This window comes from Phacochoerus africanus, chromosome 8 (assembly GCF_016906955.1).
Source record: "Phacochoerus africanus isolate WHEZ1 chromosome 8, ROS_Pafr_v1, whole genome shotgun sequence".
Taxonomy (NCBI): domain Eukaryota; kingdom Metazoa; phylum Chordata; class Mammalia; order Artiodactyla; family Suidae; genus Phacochoerus; species Phacochoerus africanus.
Genome location: NC_062551.1, coordinates 146,559,544 through 146,575,338, shown reverse-complemented (window position 1 = coordinate 146,575,338; position 15,795 = coordinate 146,559,544). Strand labels below are relative to the sequence as shown.

At 43.4% G+C, this 15,795-nt stretch overlaps 1 protein-coding gene across 2 annotated transcripts in view; it reads left to right on the top strand.

The window, feature by feature from the left end:
- The window catches only part of DNAJC6 (DnaJ heat shock protein family (Hsp40) member C6), a 167,126-nt gene that overhangs the window by 138,694 nt on the left and 12,637 nt on the right, over nt 1-15,795 (top strand). For both annotated transcript variants that reach the window (XM_047788760.1, XM_047788761.1), the window contains exons 12-15: nt 1,204-1,638; nt 6,279-6,413; nt 11,251-11,319; nt 12,304-12,423. In XM_047788760.1, the coding sequence (XP_047644716.1) occupies nt 1,204-1,638; nt 6,279-6,413; nt 11,251-11,319; nt 12,304-12,423 (759 nt within the window). The remainder of the gene's footprint in view (nt 1-1,203; nt 1,639-6,278; nt 6,414-11,250; nt 11,320-12,303; nt 12,424-15,795) is intronic.

The following is a 15,795-nucleotide window of genomic DNA, read 5'->3' as shown; positions in this document are numbered from 1 at the left end:
CTGAGTTTGTGCCACGCTTGGGGAAACCTTTCCTCTTTATAGCTTTTTGCCTTTCGGAGTTGGGGATGAGGGATGTGGATCTGCATTCGGTTTGGAATGTGGGTCTCCTTGACAGTAAATAACCAAGTTCCATATTGAGACCTCTCTCTGAGAGGGCCTGGAAAGTCACTCACCAGCCTCTCTACTCCTGGACCAGATGAGGCCTCTATCTTGCTGCCCATTTTATGCAGAAAGTATCTTCTCCCCGGTTGGTTGGCGTAAGGACCAGGCTAAGCAGAGCCATTCCTCTATTCCCTTATTAGGTGTGGAGTTTGCTACTGCTCTAGACTATGGGAGAAAGGCCTTGCTTTTGGCTGCAGGGCATATGGAGAAGAAAAAGACAGTGAAGGAAGGCAGCAAAGGACTAGGAAATAATGGGTTTTTTTTCCCAAAGCACCTCGTGTAGTGCTGGGAAAAAGAAGATCAAAAAAAAAAAAAAAAAAAAGAAAAAAGGAATTCCCTTGCAGCTCAGGGGGTTAAGAACCTGACATTGTCTCTGTGACAATTTAAGTTCGATTCCTGGCCTCGATCAGTGGGATGAGGATCCTGTGTTGCCTCGATGTGCGGTGTAGTCACAGACACAGCTCGGATCTGGCATTGCTGTGGCTGTGGCATAGGCTGGCAGATGCCGCTCAGATTTGACCCCTAGCCTGGGAACCTCTAAATGCCGCAGGGGTGGCTGTGAAAGAAAAAAGAATAAAATAAAAACCACTTAAGTCTACTTACTGTTGATATGAGCACGTTCCATCTATCATCTTATGTAATTTTCGCAATATTCACGTGAGCTAGGTTCTATTGATTTTTTTCCCCATCTCGCTGTGGAGAAAACCAAGGCACAGAGAAGTAAAGTAACTTTCTCCATGTGACGGAGCCAGTAAGTATTGGAGAAGGGATTCAAACTCCGGCTGCCTCTAGAGGTTGTGCTTTTCACCCCATGCTACACTGCCTCTCAGATGCTTGACAGACAGTAGTGGCCGTGTAAGGTGAAATACCTCCTGTGTTTCATTGCTAAGGGTCTAAAAGCACTGGGGTTTTTTTTTTTTTTTTTTTTTTTTTTTCAGGCTGCTCCTTCTCTCTTTCTGAAGTTATGTGCATAGATGCTAACAAAAGGCAGACGTTTTTGGTGTCTCACTAACTGTGTCCTGGCATACTGGTCTTCCTTAGATCAGAAATCGGAGAAATCCTTCTGCGAGGAGGACCACGCTGCCCTAGTGAATCAGGAAAGTGAGCAGTCGGATGATGAACTTCTGACGCTGTCCAGTCCGCATGGCAATGCCAATGGCGACAAAGCTCACGGAGCCAGAAAGCCCAGCAAAAAGCATCAGGAGCCAGCAGCCCCTCCGCCCCCTGAGGATGTGGACCTTCTGGGTCTGGAAGGGTCTGCAGTGAGTAAGAACTTCTCTTCGGCGGCGGCTCCGCCCACCAACTCCGAACTTCTCAGTGACCTGTTTGGGGGTGGAGGCGCGGCCGGTCCCGTTCAGGCGGGCCCGTCGGGGATGGAAGACGTGTTTCATCCGAGCGGACCGACGTCCACCCAGTCGACCCCACGCCGGTCGGCCACCTCCACCTCCGCATCTCCAACTCTAAGAGCCGGAGAAGGTAATTTTTTCCCTGTTGCGCTTACCTCTCAGGGTTGAGTTATAGCTTTGGGGCCAAGCAGGTGGAATCGAACTTTCCTAATAATAATCTGGATTTTTTCCTGATCTCCCTGAAAGTCCCCGAAAGGTCTATATCTTCATTTAAATGGGGACCCCAAGGGGAGTTCCCGTCGTGGTGCAGTGGCTAATGAATCCGACTAGGAACCATGAGGTTGCGGGTTCGGTCCCTGCCCTTGCTCAGTGGGTTAACGATCTGGCGTTGCCGTGAGCTGTGGTTGTAGGTTGCAGACGCGGCTCGGATCCCGCGTTGCTGTGGCTCAGGCGTAGGCTGGCGGCTACTGCTCCGATTAGACCCCTAGCCTGGGAACCTCCTTATGCGCGGGAGCGGCCCAAGAAATGGCAGAAAGACAAAAAATAAATAAATAGGGACCCCAAGAGGAAATAGAAATATTGTCCATTTTGATAGGCCAGTCTGAGAGGGAATACTGGAGCGCCTCACCCTTACTTTATTTAAATTTTTTTTTCAGGGCTTTAATCCCTGCACTGCTTCAGTTATTTCTGCTTGGAGGTGCAGGTCGATGAGTTATTATTAATAAAAATGGCTACTATTTGTAGGGTACTCACTGTTTGCCAAACCTAGAATTTAACTGGAGCCATGAATTTAGTCTTTATAAAAACACAATAAATATGAGTTGTTATTATCTCCATTTGATAACTGAGGAAATAGAAGCTTAGGGTCAAATTAGTAGCATGTTTTTATACAGCTAGAAATTGATGGGGCCAGGGTCCAAAACTAGACCATTTGGCTCCAGCAGTTGCCCTTGGTTTTCCTGTAATGCCTTCCTGGAATTGTAGTTTTCCAAGTACACTTTGAACAGAGAAGTACGTGGTTACTTCTCCGTATATTTAAGGGACTTTTGCCAGCAGCACAGCTGGTAGAGCAGAACAGTTAGTGCCAGCTAAAGAGTTTCAGCCCAAGAGGTTCAGTCCACTTCACTCTGCTCATTGCCGCAGACAAGTCACCCTTTCTGTGACTTGTCATCCACAGTTTTTTTTTTTTTTTTTGACATTTACAAGACAGTGGAGTTGGGTAAAGCAGAGGTCCCTTATAGCCTCTAAAGAACCAGCTGCCCTCGTTACTGTCGCCAGTAACCAAGATGGCATCCTCTTAGGAAGAGGAAAGAGGAATGTCTCAACTCTCCAGGCATGTGATAACCTTTAGAAACTTTCTTTCGCAGACTCATCCTTGGTGTTCTCAGAAGGCTTGGGGATGGTCTTGAATTATGGTTGTTCAACTGGAGGCATTTTTTAATTTGTTAAAGTGTCATTGATTTACAGTGTTTTGCCAATTTCTGCTGTACAGCATAGTGACCCAGTCATTCACACACACACATATATATATATACACACACACACATTCTTTTCCTCATGCTATCTTCCATCATGTTGTATCCCAAGAGATTATATGTAGTTTCCTGTGCTATATGGTGGGACCTCACTGCTTACATTCTTTATATGAATGAATTTCAGAATCCTGGACTGTAGGTGCTAAGTCTCAGGCTGCTACCCTGATCATTGATGGAGCCAGAGTGATGGCACCCTGAATCCCAGGCTGTTTCCTTTATACTTCAGCGGTTCTTACTCACCAAAGTGAACAGAAGCTCTGTGAGGAAAAAAAGTCCCCAAGATCAAGATAGTGTAGTATTTGACGGTCACCTTTTCTTTTCTTTTCTTTTCTTTTCATCTTTTTGTCCTTTTAGGGCTGCACCCACAGCATATGGAGGTTCCCAGGCTAGGGGTCTAATCGGAGCTACAGCTGCTGGCCTACACCACAGCCACAGCAACGCCAGATCCAAGCCGTGTCTGCGACCTACACCACAGCTCATGGCAATGCTGGATCCTTAACCCACTGAATGAGGCCCGGGAGTGAATCCACAACCTCATGGTTCCTAGTCGGATTCATTTCTGCTGCGCCACAATGGGAACTCTGATGGTCACATTTTAAAACCATGCACCTTGTGTAACTTTCAGTGACCTCGTCATAGTCCCAGGCAGGTGGTTGTGTTCCAGTGTCAGAGCTTGTGGCGGCCTTTCAGACATTGGTTCAATCTGTGCTTCAAGTTATAGGCAATGAAGTTGAGACCTAGATATACTGATTGACTTGTCCGAGGATACACAACTGCTTAGTGCCACCTGAGAGCTGGAACTCAAGTATTCTGTCCTCCAAGAAGAAGTAGAATGCCAGCTGTGTAGCCTTATTGGAAAATCTCAGCCTTCTTAGTCGTAAAATTGGGGTAATACTTATCTATCAGCATTGTTGTAAAGACTCCACTTTGAGCTCTCGTGTTGGGAAGTTTACTTTCAGTTATTGGAGAATGCTGCTAATTTAACTCATGTTGCTATTAAAAGTGTACCAAGTAATAGAAGGTTTTAGCATCCTCTACTGTTGACCTCAAACTTAGGTATAGATAAGGGAGTTCCCGTCGTGGCTTAGTGGTAACGAACCCGACTAGTATCCATGAGGATGTGGGTTCGATTCCTGGCCTCGCTCAGTGGGTTAAGGATCTGGTGTTGCTGTGAACTGTGATATGGGTTGCAGACATGGCTTGGATCTGGCGTTGCTGTGGCTGTGATATAGGCTGGCAGCTGTAGCTCTCATTTGACACCTGGACCGGAAATGTCCATATTCTGCAGGTGCAGCCCTAAACAAACAAAATGAAACAAAAGCCTTAGGTAAAGAGGGATTTACCCAGTGTCTTCTTACAGTTACTCTATAAATCTCAGTATTTTCATCTTATAGAAGAGATAAAGTTTTGTGAATATCAAATGAGGTAAGGGATATAAATCATGTAACAGAGTCCCTGACAGATGATGACTCATTGCTGCTACACAAGGCTAATCTGCTGCCCAGCAGAAGTTGGGATAGCATTATGCCAAACACATATTAAATTGTATATCCTACCTGGGTTTTGATAATGGGATTTATTCATGAACTTGTTTGATTCTAGTTATCTCATCCTAAAATAGGTCACTCCCACTCCAGGAAGCAGTCAGCCCATTAGCTTGACATCTTACTACAGGGAGCTAAGGGGAATTTTGTCCCTTGTCCAATAATGAGAAATTAAAGGCCAGTTAAATACACGCTGCTCCGAGTGATTTTTCATCACATTCATTCCACGCCTGGAAGATGCCTTTGGGTAATTCCTGGAATTTGGTGTCAGAAAATTTGAGCATGAGTCCAGCCTTATTATTTACTTAATATTGGCCAAGAAACTTTGCTCTCTGAATCTCAGTTTCGTTGTCTACAGAATGAAGATAATACGGCTCTGACAGCAAGATGTTAGAGATATTAAAGATCAGCTGATTCTTTGAGCAAGGCACTGTGAACCCTAGAGAAATGATACAATATTCATGTTATGCAATTGTTGCTGGAATCCTCAGCTCTGCCTACTTTGTTCTAGTCTGGTTCGTGCACACACTTCTCATTTCACTACATCTGCATCTAGTTTCTAGCAAGTGGTTGACAGGCAATGTTTTGGAAACATTTTAGTTTCATAGGACATAAAGTGGAATGAGAGCTCAGGCTTTGTCACACTCGTTTTCTTCTCTTTTTAACTTCAATGAGCCAGAGACCACTAAAAACACAATCAAAACTAAACAAAATCTGGACAGCGAGGTTTTCTATTGTTAGCCTTAACAACAGAGTCCCCTGCCTGGTATTTGTTCACTAATTCACTGAATATGAGCACAATTCATTCATTGAGCATCTCCCATGGTGAAGGCATGGTTTCATCATTCATCTATTAGTCCGTAAGCTTGCCTGACTTATTTCATGTTTATTAAGATAGCCAAAGGCCTATGTTTATGGTTCAGCCAACAGGTAAATCAGAGTTCTCCTTTGTCCACAAAGAGATTATCCTTGGGCTCCATTTTTAACCCTGGAGGAATTATTAAGGATAGGATAGGTAGAGTTCCCATTGTGGCTCAGCAGGTTATGAACCCAACTGGTATCCATGAGGATGTTTGATCCCTGGCTTTGCTCAGTGGATTAAGGATCCGGTGTTGCTCTAAGCTATGGTGTAGGTCCAAGACGTGACTTGGATCCTGCGTTGCTGTCGCTGTGGTATAGGCTGGCAGCAGTTCCAGCAGTTCCAGCAGTTCCAGTTCAACCCCTAGCCTGGGAACATCCACATGCTGCAGGTGTGGCCCTAAAAACAAAGGATAGGGAGTTCCCATGGTGGCGCAGTGGTTAACGAATCCTACTAGGAACCATGAGGTTGCGGGTTCGGTCCCTGCCCTTGCTCAGTGGGTTAACGATCCGGCGTTGCCGTGAGCTGTGGTGTAGGTTGCAGATGCGGCTCGGATCCCGCGTTGCTGTGGCTCTGGCGTAGGCCGGTGGCTACAGCTCCGATTCGACCCCTAGCCTGGGAACCTCCATATGCCACAGGAGCGGCCCAAGAAACAGCGAAAAGACCCCCCCAAAAAAAGGATAGGATGGGCCCATGGAGCAGCCCCGAAAGGCAGACATCATCCTGACATTTCAAGTATTTGGCCTTGGGCCTTGTAAAGGTGACAGCTTGTCAATATTTATTGAATGAACAAACTTATAAGACAAAGAAACACCTGTTTCCTGTTGTTTAGGGGCAGCGTTTGACCCCTTTGGAGGACCTTCTAAGCCATCCGGTCAAGATTTGCTGGGTTCTTTTCTGAACACAGGCAGTGCATCCAGTGACCCATTTCTTCAGCCCACGAGAAGTCCTTCACCTACAGTGCATGGTAAGGAAGTATTTTATGTTGTGTTCAGTGCTACATGGTTTTCCACAAGATATCAGTAGGTGCTCAGCTATGTAAGCATCCTGTAGGTGGTTTTGGGATTTTTTTGTTTGTTTTTTGGAAAAGCCACATGATGTGTCTCTCTTTTGGAAATTCACATTAACGTATTAAAACTTCTGGGATATTCTATAGTAAAGAAGCCTGCTTAATTTTGTTTTACGCAGCTTTCCTAAAATTTAATTTGACTATGGAATTTTTTTTTCCTTGCGTCAGAGCTGCATGCACAGAATTATAGGGCACCACCGATTGTAGGACATTACCTTATTTTATATACAGTGAAAAAAGACAAAACTTGCCACTTTTAGTTGATTGAATGATACATACTCATTGAAGTCTTTGAAAAGTGAAAAAGTCTTAATAAATTAATAAAATCTGATATGATGAGCATTCTACAAAATTGATATTCCACAGAACAGTTTAGAATACAATATTCTGATACATTATGCTAGTTCTATCTAATATGAAGCCACTAGCCACATGTGGCTATTGAGTACCTGAAATGTGGCCATTCTGACTGGAAATGCACTCTAAGCATAAAGTACATGCCAGATTTCAAAACTTCATACAAAAAAAGAGTGTAAAATATCTCATTAATATTTGTTATATTGGTCACTTAATATACTATTTTGAGTATATTGAGTTAAATAAAATATTTTATTAAAATTAATTTTACCAGTGTCTTTTTACTTTAACATGAATCCTAGAAAAATTTTAAGTTATACATGGCCCACGTTATATTTCTATGTTAGAGAATTGGGTTTTATAGAAAGAATCATAGTCACATCCATTAGTAAGAGCAGGAGTTCCCATCGTGGCTCAGCGGAAATGAAACTGACTAGCATCCATGAGGTTGCAGGTTTGCTCCCTAGCCTCGCTCAGTGGGTTAAAGATCCAGCGTTGCTGTGAGCTGTGGTGTAGGTCACAGATGCAGCTTGGATCTGGCTGTGGTATAGGCCAGCGGCTACAACTCGAATTCAACCCCCAAGCCTGGGAACCTCTATGTGCTTCAGGTGCCCCCCTAAGAAAAAAAGAAAATTTGTAAGAGCAAAAAGCTATCACTTAGGTAACACTGATTTAAACTAAAGCTCTTAGAGTTCCTGTTGTGGCTCAGTGGATAAGAACCCGACATGGTATCCATGAGGATGCATGTTTGATCCCTGGCTGTGCTCAGTGGGTTAAGGATCCAGTGTTGCCGCAAACTTCGGTGTAGGTTGCAGAAAAGAAAAACAAACAAAATCTGAAGCTCTTCAGTGAAAGACAGATGGCTTTAGGCTAGAGAACCGAAGCTCATTCCTGATATGGAAGGATATTGAACCCCATTGGCCTCCACTCAATGTTGAGGACAATGTACTTACTAGGGAAGGCACCCTGAGCCACCCTGGAGAATGCAGTCCAGTCATAAGCTTGACTTCACGGAAGCCATGCACATGCAAAAGGAAGATGAATTGTGCAACACTGGTCAAACTGCAATGATTGAAAATGAGAAAGCAGTCCAGGAACAGCCTTTATGGTTGACTTCCTATTGGTCTTAAATCTCAAACTATTGGAGTGGTTCACAGGACAGCATATAAGAAATTCACTGCTGATCCTTGACTAGTGCCCACTGAAAAGAATCTCCTGATTGGAAATTGACTACCCTGCGAGGAAAGATGCAGAGAGATGGGTTAAAGCCCACGTATTTGTTTGTTTGTTTGTTTGTTTTTTCTTTTTCCTTTTTATGGCCACACCTGTGGCGTATGAAACTTCCCAGACTAGGGGTCAAATCGGAGCTGCAGCTGCCAACAGCCTACACCACAGCCGCAGCAGCACCAGATCCAAGCCATGTCTGTGACCTACACCACAGCGCACAGCAATGCTGGATCCTTAACCCACTGAGTGAGGCCTGGGATCGAACCTGCATCCTCATGGATAAAAGTCAGATTCTTAACCCACTGAGCTACAGTCAGAACTCCCTAAAGCTGATGTTTTTGTTCACAAAGTATTTAAAATGTAGGTTACGTCATTGCTGTGCTCACAATGACTCTGTTTCACGCAGCATGAAAGCCAGTGTCCTCAAAATGGCCTGGGTATGCCCTCTGTGACCAGGGCTTTGACCTCCTTTGCTGTTCTCTCCCTCTTGCGCTCTCCATTCTAGACACACTGGTCTCTCCGCTCTTGCACTGGCTGTCCCCTTCCCCAGGCATCAGCATGGCTCATTCCTTCACTTCTTTGATCTTCGATCAGCTGTCACCTTCTCTGACTGCTCCATTCACATGGAAACCCATCCCCTGTGCCCTTACTTTGCATTTTCTTTTCCATTGTCCTTGTCAGCTCCCAGTATACTTAATTTTCTTGTGTGTCTTTTATTCTTTTGTTGTCTATCTCTTCTCACTAGAACAGGAGCTCACAAAGGCAGGGTTTTTGTTTTGTTGATGAATGTTTCCCTAGTGCCTAGAAGAATTATGGGCACGCAGTAGGTTTTATCTGTCTGTCTTTCCATATAATGAGTAAATATAAAATAAATTAAGTCCTTTTTTTTTCTATTCAGGTCTCTTTGATGCATAATGATGCTGTGAATAGGGTTATCTATCTTCCTGACATTAATACTTTGAATTTACTGATTTCATATGTGTACCACCTTTTATGTCCTATGGGTATAGATGTTCATACATTGGCATGGCTGTGCTGGACGAGGTTCTTTCTTGTGAGCGGGTTAGAAGATGTTTTGCACCCAGTTTCAGCCAGTTAGCGCTCCTTTATCTTGTTGCTACATTTCTTTTTTTTCTCCAATTTTATTGAGAGTATGGTTGACTTACTACCTTGTGGTATACTTTTTATTTTGATCTGAGTGAAAATGCTAGTGAGTGAAAGAATTTTCCACTATCCTTGCTGAGAAGGGACTTATTCCACTGTTAGTGGGTCCCTTGCATCATCTCCATGTACAAGGGAGACTCAGATGTCGGATTGGATGGTTACATGGGCTACCTCCAGTTTCTACAAGGCACCAGCAGTCTCTTCTGACAATCAAGGAATATTGCCTTTGAGTTCTACAAATATGTATTGACTACAAATATTTATTGGACATCTACTCTGAGCAGAATACTCATGTGGGGCATCAATTGAGAAGAAAGCTAAATAAGTAACCATAATAAAAGGCAGAATAGAGGTTGAAAATATTGGGTAATTACCCTTGTATTGTTTACTCCTTTCTCTCCAACAGATTTTAAGTTTCTTGAGGATAGGCACCGTGGCCTCTAGTTCTCTGTTTCCTGGTGTGGTGCCTTGCATGTGGTAGGAGGTCATAAGGGTTTATGGTTTGGATTAGTAATTAGATTGAAGTACTGATTCGTCGTTCTGCATCCTAGTTGGGTATGAGACTGAGGGCAGAGTGTAAAGGAAATCCAACAGCAAATGTTAGCAAAATTGTCTAATGTACACCTCAGTTTTCATGGGCTGCTAGGGAAAAAAAGACAAGGGAGAAACAGAAGGGAAAGAACTGTTATTTCTGCCAGCGGCGTGTTCTAACTCAGTAATGAGAAGGCGCACGATGTCTTGGTACTAAGCAAACAAAACGGGAAAAGGTAAGGCTTGGTCATGCGAATCTTGGTGCTTTGGTGACCCTTTGGGTGGTGGTAGTGGGTTCTATATTGGATCTTAAATCCTACTCACAATGTCAGTTTAGTATTTGCCTTGTACTCATTGATTTTATGAACTGAACCTAGAAGAGCCTTAGAAAGAGGTTATTTCTCATGGCATCCCATTTCTTCTTCGGATTTTTTAGATGCAGAAAAAATTTACTCTACCGGTATACACTCCTCTAACACAACTGATTCTCTTTAGCTGAACATTTCTTTTAAATTCTACACGTGTAACTTTCAGAGGGGTCCAAATGATCTATTTTGAAGCCGCTGTGAGCTTGTTTTGAGTGACAGTGGATACGTCCCTGACACCAGCATGGTGGGTGGTATCTAGTCAGTCCCCAGTACATGTTCTGATTGACTCCTCATTCTCCATTCTTGTCACAGCAGAGGAGAAAATGAACCTTCCGTTCTCAGTTGTTGTACCTCTCATACACTTATTAATGCCACCTTAAGGCCAACTGAGTTTAAGTTCCCTTTCACTTTTTTTTTTTTTTTAACTTGCCCACTGATTTGTGTTAAGTGTAAAGGTGGGACACACAAAGATGAATAAGATTATTTCTTGCCTTCAAGAAACTCACAATCGGGAGTTCCCGTCGTGGCTCAGTGGTTAACGAATCCGACTAGGAACCATGAGGTTGCAGGTTCGATCCCTGGCCTTGCTCAGTGGGTTAAGGATCCGGCGTTGCCGTGAGCTGTGGTGTAGGTCGCAGACGTGGCTCAGATCTGGCATTAGCTATGGCTGTGGTGTAGGCTGGTGGCTATGGCTCTGATTAGACCCCTAGCGTAGGAACCTCCATATGCCACGGGAGTGGCCCTAGAAAAGGCAAAAAGACAAAAAAAAAAAAAAGAAAGAAAGAAACTCACAATGTATTAGAGACAGATATGCACTGTTATAATTCAAAGTGTGGAAACGGAGGTAAAATAAAGGTAAACCAAAGAAGGAACAGAGACAAAGAGTGTGTGGTCTCCCTGTAACTATAGATGAAGGCACAAACTGTCCATGTTGCAGGAGGTGGGGAGAGCTCAGAGGCAGAAATGACGCGCTTGGGACCTTGACAGGTCATGAGGCCTCGTGAGAGAGGGAGCATTTTCCTGCGTGAACTAGAAAAGAGGATTCTGAGCTATCTTGTCCTGATTCTTTTTTTTCTCCCCATTTGCAGCTTCGAGTACACCTGCTGTGAACATTCAGCCAGATGTCGCAGGAGGTTGGGATTGGCATACTAAACCAGGTAAAGGTCAGCAGATTAATTTTGTGTACATTTAACCAGTTGCTAAAGCAGAGTCCCTCACCCAAGGTGAAGTGAGTACTTACAGAGTGGAATAGCCCCTCCAAGAAATTTCCTAGAGGCTTACATTCTGGAAGGGCTTTTCACATTGGCCTTGATGCCATGATAATGCTGCATGTTATAGGTTGTTTAGCTTTTCTAAGTCTCATTTGATAAATGTCTGCCTTGACAATAGAGTTAGGTATATGTCTAACTCAACCACTTAGGAACTCTTAGATTTTTTTCACAAGTCTGAACCTCAGTTTTCTTATCTGTGAAATGGGGTTCATAGTTCTTATCCCACACAGGTGTACAAGTTTAAGTGAAATGACTTATATGAAATTTTCTGGCCTACAGTAGGTGCTACATAAATTAAATTGTTTTCCTTCTTCACCAAGGACTTTTTTTTAGGGCTGGATTTGTCTGTAATATGAAATTCTATTTCTCGTGGCTAGTAGTGTATTTCTCGAGAGTCATCTAGTGTGATTGTGTTCCTGACACAGTGTAAGTTACACACACACACACACAATATGTTTATCACAGCAACTTTCTAAAGCAATTGCTCTTTCCTTAGTTAACCAATGAGAAGATATTGAAGCTCAGAGCAGTTAAGCAACATGCAAAGGTCACTCAGCTAGGAAGTGGCCGAACTTGAGTTCAGACCTGATTCCAAATCCCATAGGAAAGAATGAAGTCAGATTGCATGTAAGGTAAACACTAAGCATAATAGTTTACAGGGGTGGCCAGGAAATGACATGCCTTCTCTGTTCCCTGTCCCCGTTCCAGGCCAGTATTCACTTAAGTGAGGGAAGCAAGGTCTAACGTCTTTGCAAACCCTGTCCAAATTTGCCCTTAGAGACAAGCTGAGCGAGAACTCTGGATTTCTGACCTTCAGAATTCAGCCTCAGACGATAAACTCATTTTCAATGATCATATTATTTTTTTCAGGAGGTTTTGGAATGGGAAGCAAGTCAGCTGCCACCAGCCCAACTGGCTCATCACATGGTACTCCCACCCATCAGAACAAACCCCAGACTCTGGATCCTTTTGCCGACCTTGGGACATTAGGTATAAACATAGCAAGTTAAGATATAAAAAAAATTTACCTTTATTTTCTTTCTTTCTTTTTTTTTTCCTTCTTTTTAGGGCCACACCCATGGCATATGGAAATTCCCAGCCTAGGGGTTGAATCAGAGCTGCAGCTGCCAGCCTACGCCACAGCCACAGCAACTCAGAATCTGACCTGCATCTGTGATCTACACTGCAGCTCATGGCAACACTGGATCCTTAACCCACTGAGTGAGGTCAGGGATCAAACCCGAGTCCTCATGGATACTTGTCAGGTTCATTACCGCTGAGCCACGATGGAAACTCCAAAGAACATTTACTTCTGGCTCCAAAGCTTCAAATCTAAATCTTTGATGTTAAAATAACCTGGTATTGCTACCTGAGATCTAAAATCATATGTATTCTTAAGCTCTACTCTAAAACCTGAGATTGACTTTTAAGAAAAGCAAACAGGCCTCAAATATTGGGTTGGAATCCACCCCTAATAATCTGTTTCTTCAATGCCTGCTTTTGGAGAAGTAGCATAAATAAAGTTAGAACTTCCAGGAGCCTCTGGTGATACAGTTTGGCTGCAGCAGAAGTAATGAATGTGTCAGGAAAAGCAGAGAGACGAGGCTGGTCAGGTAGATTTGTGCCACTTGGGGCCAACCGTGCACTGCCTGACAGTGAAGTCGCCATGAGATCCCCACACTATATCCCCCCCCGCCCCACATTGACAACAGTGCTTTCTGCTCAGTTTGTAAAATTCCAGTACAGAAAATGGGCTCTCTGTATAGTGTATCCAAACTGTTTTTCATCCTATGTGAATTGTTGTTTTAGGGTACATGTTTCAAGAGCAGTAATTTTAGAGACACTGGGTTCCCTGGGCTTCAGACACTGCAAATGCTTCTGAGTATCAGTGTTTGTGGTGCTGCTCCCGGGGATGCAGTATGTAGGTTCTCAAACTGTTTCACCACTACTTCACCAAGGAGTAGTTCACTGAACGAGCGTGTTCTGAAACCTTTCCTTCTTCCTTTTCCTGCTCTGGGCAGTGCAGAGTTGCTATATAAGGATGGGATCGCTTTGACACAAAGGTTTAAGTTAGCCGTGTCGATGGTTTAGTTTCTCAGCCCTCTGGAGGCATTTAGAGCCAGATTAGCTGCAGGGAATGAGAACGTGGCTACCATTTTATTTTTTGCCAGAATCGTGTCAGAGTCATGACCCTTCCTTTTTATACTCTTTAGATCTTTTTTTATTTTAAGAACGCTCAGAATTATTTTCACTTTTTACTATAGTAATATAAATTTCAAATTTTAAAATAGCATCATATGTAATAGATGAAGTTCTCCTTCAAATAAAGTCTCATTCATGCTTCATTTTTTTACCCATTTCTACATTCCATAGCTATTTATTAACTGCCTTCTGTGGACGAACACTGTTTGAGAAAAAACGAATTCGCCACACTAACCAAACCAAAACAAAATTCCTGCCTTCCGAAAGCTTATAGTCGATTCTATCATTTTAAGAACTTTCTTTATGGTTCACTAAGATGTTCTAGGCTGGTTTTGAACTTTCACACACCAGTCCTGGAATCAGGCGTTTCCAAGCATCCTCATCCCTTTTTGTGGGTATTTAGAAGCCAGAATGTATACTCCTTGGTACTGAGGTGGGTACCATTGCTCTGCCTTTCAGGAAATGGAGGTAGGTGATGAGTGGATAGAAACACATATATAGAATTCAATCCAGCAGTTCCTGTCATGGCACAGTGGTTAACAAATCTGACTAGGAACCATGAGGTTGCAGGTTCAATCCTTGGCCTTGCTCAGTGGGTTAAGGATCTGGCGTTGCCATGAGCTGTGGTGTAGGTTGCAGACACGGCTCGGATCCCTCATTGCTGTGGCTCTGGTGTAGGCTGGTAGCTACACCTCTGATTAGACCCCTAGCCTGGGAACCTCCATATGCCGCGGGAACGGCCCTAGCAAAGGCAAAAAGACCAAAAAAAGAGAGTTAAATCCACTTTCACAGGGCTCTTTCTTGCCTTCCCCTGTTCCATATGTGTATTTTCCATTTCCTTGGATCTCAACATTAAGAGATAATAAAAATACTTTCAGAATAACTGCATCCATATCACTGCAACAACAAACCTGCTAGGAGGAGTTCAAGAGTTCTTTGTTGTTTTTGAAATGTAATAACTTAAAAACTACTGGAGAAAACTAGTTTCCTTTTTTTTCCACTTTTTTCCTTTCTTTTTATGGCTGCACCTATGGCATATGAAAGTTCCTGGGCTAGGGGTTGAATTGGAGCTGCAGCTGCAGGCCTATGCCTCAGGCACAGCCACAGCCACAGCGGATCTGAGCCACATCTGGGACCTATGCCGAAGCTTGCAGCAACTCTGGATCCTTAAGCTGCTGAGCAAGGCTGGGAATCAAACCCGCATCCTCATAGAGACAACATCAGGTTGTCTGCTGAGCCAGGATGGGAACTCTGAAAATAGTTTCTTAACTTTCCCCATTTTTCAAGTCACACAGTTTAGGAAAGAGAAGTGACTTTCCTCAAGCCATATAGAATATAGGTATATAAGCAAGGCTGCAGGCTAGAATTTTTGACCCCAGGGCAATTGCTTTAGAATAAAAATTAAACTTCCAACTTAGATAGCTGCAATTCAGAAAGATAGTATCCTTGTCCTTAAGGAATTTTCACAAGGAACAATTCTGATACAAACAGCTTAGTTCTTTCATAGATATTCTGATTTAATTGGTTTGGCTGTAACTTGGGTGTAGAGAGTTTTTATAGTTTCCCAGTGAGTCTAATGCACAGCCAAATTTGACCACCGCTGCTTTTGCTTTTAATGAGGATAACAGGGACCTGTGGGTTTAGCTGCTGTTTTGTACTTCTGTCAGTTCTCTGTTTCAGTGGCATTAAAAATTGGCATTTCTAGACATGGGTAGGAAATATTCTTCTGGAAGGGCACATTTTTGTTTGTTTTGTTTTTTCTTTTTTCTTTTCTTTTTTTCAGGGCCTCACCCATGGCATATGGAAGTTCCCAGGCTCGGGGCCGAATCGGAGCTACAGCTTGCTGGCCTACACCACAGCCATAGAATAAGAAATCCAAGCCATGTCTGCAGCCTACACCATATAGCTCGTGGCAACACCGGAAACCTGACCCACTGAGCGAGGCCAGGGATCTAATCCGCATCCTCATGGATATTAGTCATATTCATTCCAGGCACAGCGGGAACTCCGTGGAAGGGCTTAATGTTGATGAGCAGCTTGAGGTCAGAGTCAGCATCTGCCTTTTCATCTGCAGCCTGCCATGTAGAAGATGCTCAGTAGTGGTTCATAAATGAACAAATAAATGACAGTGTCGTTGGAATATGGAAGTATTTTTTAAGT